The sequence below is a fragment of the Haemaphysalis longicornis genome, unplaced genomic scaffold (genome assembly GCF_048455015.1).
Source record: "Haemaphysalis longicornis isolate Haplotype H1 unplaced genomic scaffold, Haemaphysalis longicornis Haplotype H1 scaffold_8, whole genome shotgun sequence".
Classification (NCBI taxonomy): domain Eukaryota; kingdom Metazoa; phylum Arthropoda; class Arachnida; order Ixodida; family Ixodidae; genus Haemaphysalis; species Haemaphysalis longicornis.
The window spans coordinates 145871139-145886578 of record NW_027526445.1 but is presented as its reverse complement, the minus strand read 5'-3'; the positions used below and the strand labels follow the sequence as shown (position 1 = coordinate 145886578).

At 44.4% G+C, this 15440-nt stretch overlaps 1 protein-coding gene across 1 annotated transcript in view; it reads left to right on the top strand.

The window, feature by feature from the left end:
* Positions 1 to 558: 558 nt before the first annotated feature.
* Positions 559 to 15440, top strand: part of Prors-m (prolyl-tRNA synthetase 2-like protein, mitochondrial) — a 37468-nt gene continuing 22586 nt past the window's right edge. Inside the window, exons 1-5 of the mRNA XM_077680215.1 lie at positions 559 to 882; positions 5521 to 5698; positions 8764 to 8837; positions 12107 to 12187; positions 13881 to 13953. Coding sequence (XP_077536341.1) covers positions 736 to 882; positions 5521 to 5698; positions 8764 to 8837; positions 12107 to 12187; positions 13881 to 13953 — 553 coding nt within the window. The 5' untranslated portion in view covers positions 559 to 735. The remainder of the gene's footprint in view (positions 883 to 5520; positions 5699 to 8763; positions 8838 to 12106; positions 12188 to 13880; positions 13954 to 15440) is intronic.

The following is a 15440-nucleotide window of genomic DNA, read 5'->3' as shown; positions in this document are numbered from 1 at the left end:
CAGTGTCGGCGTGTTGCTTGCATTTATTTGTGTTGTTTAAGCCTTATCTACTAGCTCTCTCCTTTTCTAGTCAAAACACCGAAAAGTGAATAACTCGATCGAAGTTCTTTAAGAAGATGATTAGAAAATTTGTCCCAATGACACACGTGAGTGCGTACGTGTGTGTCACTTCGGTTAGGGTCACATTCTACGAAAGCTTGCGTCAACTCTCCACTACTTTGGAATAAATGAGCAACATTAGGTTTCGGCAGTGCGTCTTGAGTGAACTAGAATGATCCTTAGTGCGGCGTAAGTGCCAGTCTCCTTAGACGAAGTGAGATCGCTTATCCAGAGCTGTAAAAACACAGTGTGTGCCGTTATTTGTGCTCAGTGTTGATCGCTTGAAACAGATGAGGTTGGCAGTGCTACAAAACGCGTTGAAAAAGGGGCGAAAGTACTTATCGAGCTTGCAGGCTATAGAGTTTCATGCTAATATGTATTAGCAGAAAGCTCTATGTCACGGACAAGACAAAATTCGCGCTACGCGCCGATTGGATTCGGTTGGCTTGTTCGCATCTCTAGTCAAGCCACAAACATGAAAACTGTACGGTGTGCGTGCGTCTGTGCCATTCGATACCTCATGTGTCCGCACGGAAGGTTGCGGATGTCTTTAAGCTTGTTATTTCCCTTCAGTTACGACCAAAGGAGCGTGTGAGCGTTCTGGTTAAGCGCCTGTAGCTTGCACGTAAAGAAAATATGTTCCCCGGCCAATCTGTGATGTGCGTTCGCTTCTTGCATGCCGGCGTCTCGCGCGCGGAGACATTCGTCCGCTGTTCACGTTTGCTACAGCCGAGCACGTTCACGAAATCTGATGCCAAGCAGGCCCTTTGCAAAAGCCAGAAGGTATGTAGCTCAAAACCCGCGTTCTAATAAGATAAGATCCTTTTGCGTTGACTCTGATTACTAAGCTGACTCCTGACAAAACGTTTCCAGCGCAGAACAAGGACGAAAAGGCAGAACGGAACAACGCGAGCGCTGACTTTCAACAACTTTAAACAAGGAAACAGATAGCGGTTATGTGTGCGTGAGGTTTGATAAGAAAAGACAAAAACAACAGACAAAAAAGACAGAACACTAACACGCAACACCTCTTAGATCGGCAAGATGCTGTTGAGATGGCGGTCAAGAATGAGAGGACGATTCGCGAAAATTTTCCAATTGTTTTTCGTGCTGTTCTATTCTGCCTTTTCGTCCTTATTTCCTGCGCTGTAAAGTTTTGCCATGTGTAACCAAGAGGACCGACTGGTTCTTGATGCTGGTTTCCGTTCAGTGTGCATTGATCGAAATGGTGTATCTAAATGCATTAAGGTTTTTTTTTTTTTTTCCTTTTTTTTTTTTCACAGTTTGTATCGCTTCCAAGCAACTTGTTGCGCCTCAGCTTAAAACGAGATCACTTCGTGTATGCGTTGTGCTGTAGTGTCATGACGGACGTTTGAGTGGGTATGGGTTCACTGCATACTAAGTTTACCGTTTCGTGTTTGCGCAAAGTGCTCCCAGAACACGAACAGAGTTTCAAAATAACAGAACGAAGACGTCACACTTAGTTGCTTCTTTATTTATTCTTAGCAATTTTGCAGACTACAAGTAATTGAGAAATTGTATATTTAGCATTAGCCCCAACCTGTGTACTACTAAAAGCGAGTGGGTCATTAAAAAGGAAATATCCGTTTGCTGTGCTACATTTCAAACGCAGTCATTGCCATAATAACTGACTGTGAATGCATGAGGCATTTGCGTGGGAAGGCACAAAAATAATCACAAAAGCGTGTGCAACTGACCATTCGCTACTTGCTACTCATTTACCATCTGTATTCTAAGTTGAAGAAACTCGTCTATGCATACGTCTGGTGACATCCACCCTAGCTGGCATGTAGGCATCCAATCAGCGAGCAGGGCATACGTAGGACGAGGCATAAAGAGACACACAGAGATGCACTGTTTCTTAAGTCGAAGGCATTGTTGATCATGAGAGCTGCCACCTGAGCAAACTCCTCATCCCCACGGATGTTTGGCCACCATTAATTGTGCTGGTATGTACTCATTATACTTCAGGGGCAGAAGTTTTGTTTATTTCGCGTCTGTTTCAAAATGTCCACTTCGCGTAAGCTTTGATCGGTTGAGAGCAGACAACACGCATATGATGCGAGGCAATACGGTAGGGTGTTGGTTTCAGTGCAGTGGAACAGGTTAAAGGCTTCACAAGCGCAACTACGCCACACTTGAAACAAACACAACCCTGTGTTCCGCCCCAGTTCTCGGATAACCCCAGTTGCGCTCTCGTCACCAGCTGAATGGGGAACAGAGAAAAAAAGTTCCATCAATCTGCAGCGGTCATGCTTCACAAACTTTCACTTCTGACTGTACTCTAGTAGCCCAACTCTTAGACATGTTGAAACTGACACAGTGGCTTAGTGGCTAAGGCATTGTGTGGCTGAGCCCAGAAACGTGGGTTCACTTCCCGATCACGTTGGTGGTGGTGGTGGTGGTGATGTTTATTGACGGGTGGACTTAGCCTTGCGTGGTATGCCGGCAATTGCTCACCCGATCAGCACCTTTTTACCGCTATGCGCGGGAATTCACCATGCCTCGCTGAGGCTTGTGACACGTAAAAATTGCAGGATCAAACGAAAGATGTCCCTCCTCGTGATCCAATGGCCTTCCGGGAAAATTAAATCGTTCAAAGAGGCATGCGGAGCGGCCATCCTTCGCAGTTCTTTAAACAAAGCTAACCGCTCCTCCGCATGCTCTCGGCAGTCCATAATAAAATGACCGATGTCGCCTGTAGCACCACATGTCCACACAGAGGTGAAGCGATAATGTTCAGCTTATGGAGCCACGCCGGTGTCCGCTCTGAGTTGGTCCGGATGCGGAACAGTGAGGTTGCCTCTGTCCTCTTCATTCCTTTTGTGACACAAGGTCGATGTTGTGGTCGCCAAAGAGAGCGGAAATGATCCTGTATGATTGTTTTTAAAATGCGCCGTTCATCTGGAGCCACCTTCAGAAGACGAGTGCACGATGTCGCTTCCCGAGCCAACTGGTCCGCAGCCTCGTTTCCAAGCACTCCTACGTGGGAAGGGACCCACTGGAAGCAAACGCGAAATCCGTTTTCCTTTATCTGCTGAAGAAGACGCAGGGAGCGTTGGCAAATTTTATCTGCTGGAAATCCAAGCTGCAAGAGTTGTAGGGCCGACTTGGAATCCGTTAGAATTACCGCATGCTGCACCCGAAGCAATTTGATCTTTTTCAAGGCCGCCTCGATTGCTATGCACTCTGCAGTTGTTGATGACGTCAACCGGTCAATGCGAGCCGCCCAGGAAATGTTCATGCCGGGAATCACCACAAAGGCCGCTGCGCTGGTATCGGCTTTTCTGTTGACAGATCCGTCCGTGAACACATGAACACAATCTCTGTACGACCGGTCCAAGTGCTCAAGTGCTAACATTCTCGCTTCCGCCACTGGTGTATATCTCTTCGAGCGGATGCCCGGGATGGTGAGCTGACACTCCAAACTCTCGAAAGACCACGGTGGCTTCAAGCGATGTCGGTTCTTCCGCCGTTGCGGGTAGAGAATGCTGGGAGTGTTGAGCGCCGCGTATATGCGAGATTCCACCCTTAGGCGGAGACGCCTGAGCAAGGCCTTTCCGGCTGCGTACTCTCCCAGCCGGACACGCTGCAAGAGCAACCGCTGAGACGCCATCAAACGAAGAGGTGGAAAATGGGACTCTTCCAGGACTTTTTTGTTTGCTGACGCCTGGGGAACTCCTAGGGATATCTTAACGCCCTGTCGGTGCAGCGCTTCCAGACGAGCATACTGGGACTCCGAGGGAGACAAAACAGGTAGCTGGTAAAGAACCCGCTTCAAGATGAGCGCCGAGTGGAGCCTAAGCATAGAAGATGGGTGACTCCCCCAGTTGGATCCAGCAATTCGTCGAAGCACATTTAAGCGGGGAACCATGGACGTGACAAGAGAATCCACGGCCTGCCTCCAGAATAATTTATAGTCGATGGTGACGCCGGGAAACTTCACACGAGTAGCTTGCCGGATTGGCAAGCCACCTAAAGTTAACTTGAGGCGCGCCGCTTTCCGTTTCTTTCCGGGAAACAAAACAAAGCAAGACTTTTCCGCATAGACTGTTAGTCCCACCGACGAGAGATATGCTTGTACCGTACGAATCACTCCTTGAGCAATCATAGCCAACCACTTGTGTTGATAACCTGAGATCCAGATGCATATGTCGTCGGCATATATTGATAAGTGCACTGACTTGCAGTCCTTTTTTACGGCTCGAGGGAGGCCCGCCATAGCCACATTGAAAAGTGTAGGGGACAGAACACTTCCCTGTGGCACACCTCGCGATACACTTCTAGTGCTACTTTGCTACTTAAGTAAGAGAAAGCTTCCGGCATGCATGACTGGCTTCAGGCAACGATTATGCGCACAAGACAGCGTCCTCGATCTTGTTAGTCATGTGGAACACCAGCGATCCTATAGACTATCAACACTGGCGCTATTTTTTGACGTGTCCAAAGCCTACAACAATGTCGTACAAAGCGGCATCATCACAAAGCTGTCACAAATGGGCGTGACAGGAAATCTCCTCCGCTTCGTGCACGCTTTCATCACAGGCCGCTCTATGCAGGTGCGATTAGGGGACTTTTTAAGTATCGATCACGGTGGCTGCTTGTCAGATGCAGGTAAAAAGTGAGACCACCCAAGTGTAGACATTTCGCCGCACGTTAAAGATCCCCAGGTGGTCAAAATTAATCTGGAGCCCTCCACAACAGCATGCCTCATAGCTGAGGTGTAGCTTCAGCAAGGTAAACCCCATAATCACCGTATTTGCATGATTCTAACGCGCCCCCGATTGTAACGCGGAGTACAATTCAACATCCTGAATATTTTGATGCTGATTCTACTATGCACACAAAATAACGCTTTCAACAGATGCCTCAAAATTGCACAAAACATTTAATTGAACATAAATCGGCACATGCTGGGGGTAGCTAAAGCCCTTCCGTGAACCTTTGCACTTTATAATGTGGTCTCAGCCAATCGCAAACACCTGACTCCGTGACACCTTATGCACGAGACTCTGGCCGTTTTCACCAAGATGATTACTTTACATTTGAATGAACCCTTCATCATTCATTGAGCTGCTTCGTTTCGTATTCGAGTTGGTAGTTTTGGTTTCGAGGTTTTTGTGGTTTTGAGTCTGATTGTAATGCGGTGGTATTTTTGAACGCCTATTTTCATAAAAAAAAAAAGGGTGCACGCTGGAAATCGTGCAAATACAGCGATCGAAAGAAAATCCCAAACGCACCCTCATAAATGACTGCTTTGGGAAACAGACTGAGGAGTTCTTTCAAATTACAGTGGTCGCACTTCGTGAACCTTCATTCTGAACTCTCCTTTAGTACCTTAACTCCGGAACTTGTTGCACACTTGTCCGTTGCTGTAACCACCGGTGCTGCAATTTTCAGCTCATGCTGGACTACGGGTTGATCAGCCCTGCGAGCGCCGGCACGTTTGTGCTGTTGCCACTGGCCGTGCGAGCTCTACAACGCCTGACCGACCTTATTGACACCGAATTGCAGCGAGTTGGGGGCCAGAAGACGCATTTTCCCTGCCTCGTCCCCAGTTCCTTATTCAAGAAAACAGGTACGCATTAGAACTCTGCTGTCATTTTTTTTTTATTCATACATATGTCACTTATACCCGTGCTACACAAGCGTTTCGAAGGCCTTCGAGTCGAATGTCATTTGACTCAAATGATGACACCTTTGAGCTGCTACACAACATTTTTCAAAGGCATTTGGTTAAAATGACATTTGAGTCAAAGGAGCACCACAACTGACCTTTGAGAGTCTCAAAGGCCTTTGAAACCTAAACGGCCGGACCCTCGGGCTCAGTTTCTGCAAGCCGTAATAACAAAAACAATTATTTACAAGTAAAACTTGGTGTTTGAAGTGCAAGATCTTCATAATTTTTCACTTGTTTTCATTCTCTATCACTCGCTCTACGATTACGAGGTAACTTGGTACTCTCAACACTGGCGGTGCGAAAAAAGACAAAGAAACTAGGTAGCTGCCTTGTGCATGTTTTGTGTGCGCTTGTAGATTGTTATCAATTTGATCACTAATAATAGCTTTTTTGCCCAATTTATCCCTAAAATTATTTTTTGCAAAGAATGAAACATGGCAGCAGTGGTGACAGCAAAACATAAAACAGGGCGGGCGTACGCGGAAACTTTCAACTGCCTTTGAGAATGATCGTGTAGATCGACAGAACTCATTCCAGTTCGAATGACATTTGAAATTTCAAAGGTCATTCGACTGAAATGTCCTTCCAAACGCTCGTGTAGCACAGGTATTAGTTCATGTCAACTTCTATGTATGTCATATCCTATTCTATGCCATATTCTACTCTATTCCATATATTCTATTCTACTTCTATTCCACATTCCATTCTATTCTGTATTCCATTCCATATTCTATGCCATATTCCATGTCAAATTTGATGTATGCCATATGTCAATTTCGTATGTATTTTGTAGAAAGGCCAACTGCACTCAAATTTTTCCTTGTCTGAATTTGATCTAAATAAGTTGTTTATGCTCTAAAAATCACCATGGCAAAGTTCTAAGCCCGATACCCACGTAGCGCAACAACAGCAAGCGTTCGAAGTATACGTAGCAGACGACGTTTGTACCTGGCGGAGAGTGCCGAAACAAGTTCTGAGTGGCTTGTGATGGAGAAAAGGAACCTATCCATGGAGCTCGCACTTCTCCGGTGACTGGTATGGCATACTAGTACGGCGAATGCAGGGATGCATTCACTGGGGGGTTTCTCTGCTACAGCACTGTGCTGTACTGCCGTCGGCGTCGCATACTTTAAATTAACTACATAGGTAGCAATATCTGCAATTCCTTATGCAATGAAAGATATTAGAAGCCTACAAACTATACCCGCACTTACTCTACTTCTGGATTTAGCAGAATTTTTGTGTTACTCGAAAATAATATGCTTACTCATAAAAATATGACGAGGCATGCACTTGCATCTACATTTATCATTATTATTTCATCTGTCACAGAAAAAAGGATATTTTATAAATCCGTGACCGCTTGCACTTCTGCGAGTAATACGGGCGATTTGGGCTGGCCCACTGCCACCACCACCCCTTAGACCTCTACGAATCTCTGACCACCTAGCTAGAGTTGAGCCACTTTTTCCTCACTCGCCAAGAGACCTAAAATCAGCCTTGCTGATCGCACAAGTGCAGCTGTTGTCTTCGCAAAGAGCAAAAGCTGAGGAAGCTGCTCCTGTCCTAAGCGGTAAACTACTTTTTTTTTTCAATCTCGAAATAAAGTATTTACTTTCAAGGAGCAAAATGTTTTCAACGTTTTCAACCACATATGTCCCTAGTGAAAGCAGTGGCAGATAGGAAACTTGTTTTGCGTTTTAGTGCATCATCTACCCTTGGAAGCTGGCAATATGGTGTCAAAACGATTTTACCGTTCGACGTGCAGTGAGGTGAAAGTTACTTAGCAGATATTCACAACGCTGTTTGCATGTAAAGGCATAGTACAGAGAGCTTGTGATTGATTGCCACCCAACCGCGGTTCGTTCCCCTAAAAAAACAAAAAGCAAAGCCAAGGTGCCGGCTAAACAAAGCGCGCGAGCACTGCGAAGGCGGGAAATTTGAATTGCATTGGGAGGTAGCAGTGAGCGGATAACGGCGCTACAGCCCATTATGGCGAATCACTGCTGTGCACTTCCAACAGCTTTCGCATTGAGTGGAACGGGCTTTAATTTGTTTAAATACACACGCCTTGCCCGTTTGTCTCAACGACACGTTAAGTGTAATTTTCTCTTTTTTTTTTTCATTTCCTCGGTCTAGAATATGTGGAAAGGAGCTAAGGGACTGTGGAGACGGCAGTGTGCAAGTCGATGAGTTTAGCTGTAGCTGGCGTGCAGTTTGCTGCGCTGCTCTAGTTGCGTGTGTCAGCCTCTGTGTCCCAAGACAGCTTTTTTGATTTGAACTCAGGTGGACAGTGGCACTAATTTGGCTTTCAAGCGCCAAAAGCACTCGGAAAGAGAGGCACTGGTAATTGCCAGTTTGTTCTCTTCTCTGTTCTGCGTGTTTCTCCTCTTTGCCCCTGGACTGGGAAGGCGGGAAAAAAATTCTAAATAGAAGTCCGGTGATATTTCCAGCACTAAAGGGAAGTTGTGCACTTCTCAGCATCGGAATAATTCGCATGAAGTGCAAGTAAAAGTTACATAACATACTGTGAAGACATGGGTTTCGAGACTGGTAACTGGATCCTAAGCTTTCATGAACTCCTCCTCCTGTTAGTGAATGGACAAATGCTATAAGTAGAACGAAAGCACGCAGCAAATATGTTCAAGACATAAGACGAAGAAAAGACGTCAAAGCATAAATAATAAATATCTACGCAATGAACGTATACAAAACCAGTTTCTAAAAATATATGTTTAAACAAAGCCTAGTTTGGACAATCTTGTGTGTTCTTAAGAAAAATAGTGTAGCCTGCATTTAGATGTACTAGTATTGGGTAAATGTCTTCACTGTAGTTAGAAGGGGTTTCGAAGGTGATGCAGTTGGAAAGGAATTTGTAATTGGTATAAATCTTTTAGGTTTCCCATATTTCCCGGCATCGTTTTCTCCCCCTTGGTGACGCTCACGGTTCTTCTTTGTTTCAGGTCGCTGGGACAAGCTGGGCCAGGAACTGTTCACGCTGAAAGACCGGAAAAGTCACGACTACTGCCTCGGGCCCGTACGTAGGTGACCATCATAGAATCGGTCATACAAGCTGCCTTATGCTCATAATCTGTGCCCAATAATTATGCCGAACTAATTATCTATTGCTGGTACAGTAGAATCTCGATAAACGGAAATCGCTTAAACGGAATTGCCACTTAAACGGAACAGTTGCCTGGAATTTGGTTGGTTTTGTATTTACATAATGTAAAAAACTCTTGGTAACAGTAACTAAAATTTCCGCATCACCGTGCAAACGGAACCAGAAATGGAACTTCTTGTGAAATCCACTGGCATGAGAATCAGCTTTTTACGGTTCCGGCTGTTTCGTTCTTGTTTTTTTTTTTTTTTTTCTTCCTCCATGCTTTTTTAGCCTTGTTGGCCTCGTAAGCCTCGTCTCGTAAGTGGTGAGCCGTGTTAGCGCAACGAATGCAACATCGCAGTTCTTGTTCCAGTCGCTCGGTCTCGATTCTAGACACCGAGGCTACAGGGCTCACCTCCTGTCGCCTCGTTTGTGACATCGCTGTGCTATTCGTCCGTCATTACCACGTTGCCGTCTTCTAAATTCGGTGGCTCGTAAGCACTCGCGAAGTTGAGGCCTCTAGCCTCCGTGAAGATGCAGTTGCAAGGACTCAAACAAAAATACTTGACGCATTTTGTAGTGCACAGCGACTCATTGTTGCCAAATCAACTTTGTGAATGCTGTGCCTACGCTTCTTGTAGTTTTCTTGCTTTCTGAAAACTATCATCTACAGTCACTTTCTAGTGGTTAGAGTTCCATGAAATGCCCTTAGAAGTGTGTTCGCACATAAATTTGCACCTTAGAACATTTCTCTCAGTAAACGGAACTCCTGTTAAACGAAACTAATTTTTCCGGTACCTTGAAGTTCCGTTTATCGAGAGTCTACTGTACTTTACCAAAAGTGCGATGATGCGGCCACAACTAACTTATCACCTATACAGGTGATATCTATACAGGTTATCATATATACAGATGTGGCCGTAGCTAACTTATCCTTTATCCATAATGCGGTTTTGATGCTTGTTTTGTGTTTTTTTTAAACGAATACTGAGCTCTATGCTTCATGCCTGATTTGCCTGGCACACGAACTCAGCGTCTTAGGTGAGAACTACTGGGTCCTGCCTGCGTTTGTGACGAAATTTCCCAACCAACTAGAGGCTAACAGCTTCGCTGGAAAAAAATAGAAAGAGTGAGCATGGATGGCTTAGTGTTTCCAAAACAGGTGACACGTTGACAGGTGATGGTAGGTTGTAATACGTGCGCACTGAGTAATAAATGTGCAGCAAGTGACCAGCCACCAAGTGATAACCACAACTTACGTGATTTTATCCTGACAGCAACAGTAGTGCGGTGAACAAACTGCACGTTGTTGAAAGTGCGTGCGAAGCGTATTTGTTTGACGGATGCTTGTGGTGCCAAAGAAAAATGTAAGACTGCGGTGTTGTAAGCTCGTGTCATCACTGTTAAACTGGGTGACACCACTGGGGTCTGCAGATGATACGACTGCGGGATTAGGATTCTGTCCACTCCACAAACTTTCCTGTGGGGGTGTTCAGGACCCTGAAATTGCAATCAATGTATTTCCTTCTCCGGGCCTGAGTCTAGTGCTCAATAAAGACACCCGCTGTCCTGGTAGTGCATACGTGCACCTCACGTATTTTTTCTTTTACCAATCGGTTTGTGGTCTTAACATGTTAGTAAGTTTGAAGGTAATTCTTTTATCTTTGCCATTTTTTTTTTTCCGGACAATAAGAACATCACTTTTCGGCTCGTAATGAAAGCCAAGGTGGCAGCTCCATACGGTTCTGGGAGGAATTCCAAACATTTGGGTCCTGTACCTGTCTCAGTAAGCTCAAACACTGAGCCTGGACTGAAAATTTTGTAGGGTCTGAATTTTCAAAGTTCCAAATCAGAACAGAGTCTGGGATCAAAAATGTTTTTTTCCTATCTGAACAGGCGAGAAAAATGTAAGTAGGTACTACCTAAGCACACGCAGTCAATGTGACAGAGTAAAGGAAAAGGTTATATAAGAGCATATGCTCTCAGATCCTTACTCCAAGGAAGGTTGATTCGATTTTTGGCAGGGTTTAACGCGCCGACGCAACACCGAGAATGTCTTTTTCAGCTTAGCAAACAAAACATTAAAGGAAGTAACAGAATAACAGAATAATATAACTACGTCGGACGGATGGTTAGCGCTGACCCCAACCGTGGGAGAGAAATCCGGCACAGAATAGATGTGGGCTGGGGAGCGTGGGCCAGCACTCCCAAATAATGAACAGTAAGCTACCTCTGTCACTCAAAAGAGAAATCTACAATCGGTGCATACTGCCGGTGATGACATGCGGAGCTGAAACTAGGCACCTTACTTAACAACTAGAAGGCAAACTCAGATCGGTTTGATGGTCCGTGGAACGAATAATGTTTGGAATAACACTCGGGGACAGGAAACAAGTTTCCTGGAGGAGAGAACAAACTAGAGTTGACGATATCACAATTCAAATAGAGAAAAAGAAATGGATTTGGGCTGGCCAGGTAATGAGACGAACCGACAACAGGGGGACAATTGTGAACTAAGGCGGTAAGTTGGGCGAGTTGGTTACTGACTAAGGAAATCATCGTACTAGCGAACACTAAACAGAGACAAAGGTAAAAGAGGCGACGCCTCTTTTACCTTTGTCTCTGTTTAGTGTTCGCTAGTACGATGATTTCCTTGGACAATTGTGGTAACAAAGTGGATACCAAGAGATGGCTCTAGAAAAGGGGGAAGGCCATCAATCCGATGCAGGGATTAAATATGGAACTTTGTGGATAAACTGTGGACTCGAGCAGCGCAGGACAGGAGTGGTTGGAGGTCGATGGGAGAGGCCTTCGTCCTGCAGCGGACCTGAGTAGGCTGATGATGATGATGAGGATGATGATGATTGGTGTACTACTTATGCCTGTGCTACGCGGCAACTTTCAATTGCCAATTGAACACTCGCCTGCAAGTGCGCCCTGTGCATTTACAAGGGGACACTCGATAGAGAATTGGTTCAACGGCCTTCGGAAGGCCTTTGAAACGGCCGTGTAGCACAGGTGTTACAAGCTTGTGCTGAGCATTCATTACGTAGGAAAGAAAAGTCTAATTGCATTGACGTATTTTTGTTGTAGCGTGAATTCCACATCAAGCAGGTGTGGGAAGAAGGTTGTGGTAAGATCTAGGAGCGCTCTTTCATGCCAACTTTTCTTATGGTTGCGGGAATGTTGTTGTTTTTGCACAGACTCACGAAGAGGCCGTCTCGCAGCTGGTGGCGTCGCTCAAGGCCTTGCCCCACTCTGCTCTGCCGCTCATGTTGTACCAGGTGAGGTTGTGCAGTTTGCTTCGAGGGGCATACTGGTCTTAATTAAAACAACTTCTTTTAATGTTCAAGTAAACTCTGTGAAACTTGACAGTCTTGCTGCTTTTCCCCCGCCGATTTCAAACATGCCACTATTTTTCGAGCTGGTCAATTGGTTCCCAAGTTGATTAGAGCTAATTAGCCATTTTTTGTCAAACAATAGACAAAAACAGTGTTCATCATAAAACTGTACTCTACATATTTTCTAACACTATGAACCCTGGTGAATGCAATAATCGAAGCAGTTTTTTGACGCATCGCTTGGAACTAATTTTACAGCTCATTAAACTTCAGTGGCACCAGTGGCAAGGAACCATTTTGAGTGTCCATTTCAAACACCGAAGTTTAATGAGCTGCAAAACTAGTTAACAGCGATGCATCAAAAAACTGTATCAATTATTGCATTCACCAGGGTTCTTAGTGTTGGAAAATATAAAGATTACAGTTTTATGACTAACACAATTTTGTCTAGTGTTTGACCAAAAATGGCTAATTATCTCTAGTAATTGCGGAAACTTAATTGACCAAACGAAAAAATAATGGCATATTTGAAGTCATTGAGAGAAAAGCAGCAAGACTGACAAGTTTTGCAAAGTTTACTTGAAAATTAGAACAGGCTGTTTTAAGACCAGTGTCTCCCCTTTAACTTTAAAGGGAGAAATGGGTGTTACATTGTGTACCCTTCCGTGGTGATAGTTAATTGGTATATTTGGCAACTGCTTCGGCTTGCGGCTCTATTTGTTTTGGAACATTCAGTTGGTACTGGTCGCAAAGACACACTCAGTGGGAAAGTATTGCAAAATGATGCTGCACTGTAGTGCGGGAAGGAAACAGTTTTTAATGCCTGTGGGGAAAGAAAAAAAATAAAAAATAAAAAATAAAAAATTACTCCCACCTCCCCTCACAGGAACCCCTGTGTAGATGCGACGCATAGGGGGTTCCGTTGTTGTTTCCGTTAGGTTGATTCTCCCATCGCGTGAAATGTGCCATGAACCCCCTGTCGCGGCTATGACGCAATGTGGCGCGGCTATGACACAACACAATCCAACACAATCCACTTTAATTCAATCCAAGCCAAGCCAAGCCAATCGAATCCAATCCAATGCCCCTCGCGAGAGAGTGTTCGCTATCGGAGAGGAGAGGGGGTGAGCGGCAGAGACCGCAGCTCGCGCGGCGAGGAGAACGGGGGAGGGGTGTGGACGGACAACAACAACGCCGTATGGAGGGACAAGGCGAGTGAATGAGATGCAGTCGCATCAAAAATGTCAGAACTTGCCTGTGTGAGTTATTGCAAGGCCACAAAGCTCCGTTCATTTGCAGTGAAGCCAACTTTTATTCGCTAAGTTAATTTTTATCGTTGAGTGTTTAAAAACTTTAATATTTTGAAATCTAAAAGTGCGCTGGTAATAAAAGCAGACAACAGCAAGAACACTATTCATGAAGCACTTATTAGTTACAATATTCCTTTTTCTTTTTTTGGTACGTAACAGGGGATATTATTAAGAAAACAGACAAATGTGGTTGTTTGTGGTATGAATTTGAACACACCTTTTTCTTTTTCCTTTTTACATTTAAGTAATAGCAGTTAATTTTTTTTTTTTTACCGGTGGTTCCATGCTAAGCAGCGTACTTTTTTTTTTTGCTGGCTTATTCCCAGATAACGCCGAAATTCCGGGACGAAGCACGGCCAAAGTTTGGGCTGCTGAGAGGTCGGGAGTTTATTATGAAGGGTAAGTTGCAGCCATTCTGCACCAAGGTTGTTTGTATGAACAGTTAGGAGAAATATTTTTGAAGTAAATATTCAAGGTACCATTACCATATTTTCCAGTCAATAAGTCTCACTGCTGTGTAGGCTGTGCCCCTTATAGCCTGCCCTTTTTCGTAAAATAACCCCTATTTAAGCTGCGCATTTGTGTGAGCCACATTTTTACCGGGCATTATTTATAATGACATTGCAAAGTAGTACGTATTAGCGGAAACCATCGCATCTCCGTGTGAAATCTCAGTTGTCATGTGCCGAGTGACTTGGTGGAAATTTCAGCAGCAGGGAAAAAAAGAATGAGTAGATGAAGATGGGTCGATTGCTTTCGCACATTAGAGATATGCCCTTTTAAACCTTGGGATCTCTGGCCAACTGAGACAAAGCCCTCAAAGTCATCGCACAAACCTGTCACTTTTGTTTGGTCAGCGGTTATGACAACCTTACGTGCAATTAACCGAATTCAAAGTGTGGGAAAAGACCTCAAATTCGACGCAAAAATTGACGTCCAATTTTTTTTCTTACCTGAGAATTCTGACTACGTACAATGCTTCACTAGGCATTCTGCGTCAGGAATAGCAGCACCAATCTTTCAGAGGGTGTTGAGATGATGCGAAAACTTTTGCCAAATTTCTTTGCCCTCTTTTTAACAGCATGCGCTACACGATCTAAAAAAATTTAGCCTGTGAGTTACACTGTTGTACAAGCTGCATCGCTACGAACTGTGGAAAAAAATGGCGCAAGTTGCACACTGGAAAATATGGCATACCCGTCATTTGGCACTCTATTGTATAAAAAACGTAGATCAAGCATCATAGCCATGAACTGTGGAAAAAATGGCAGAAGTTGTACGCTGGAAAATATGGCATACCCGTCATTCGGCACTCTATTGTATAAAGGCGTATCAAGCATCATAGCGCCACGAACTGTGGAAAAAATGGCGGGAGTTGTACACTGGAAAAATATGGTATACCTGTCATTTGGCACACTATTCTATAACGGCTTAGATCAAGCACCATGGTTTTATCGCCGGGACAAATTGTATGGATGACAAGGTAATGTTCATAATCAGCAAAGGCAAATCTCTTTTTTGGCAAATTCACTATGGTGGGATGAAATGTGACATTCAACCCTTTATATAGGTCATAAAATGAATACTTAGAAAATTCGGAGAAAAAATATCAGAGTGTTCAGGCAGCAAACAAAAATGTGGCTACACAGTCAACACAACTACTAGTACAAACTCAGTATGGTGTGTTTGAGGCTTCTATTAACACTACTTTTGGGTACCTTGGTTCATGTTAACAAGGACATCTGGTCTGTTTTTATGTGTGTGGGGGGAAGGGGGTGAACATATTTTTATAGAATATGTGTACGTGCAAATAAATGGGTATGCTATCATTGTAGTCCAGCTTCTTGTTGATTGGCGGCTTCAAATTTCTGAATGCAAACATCGTA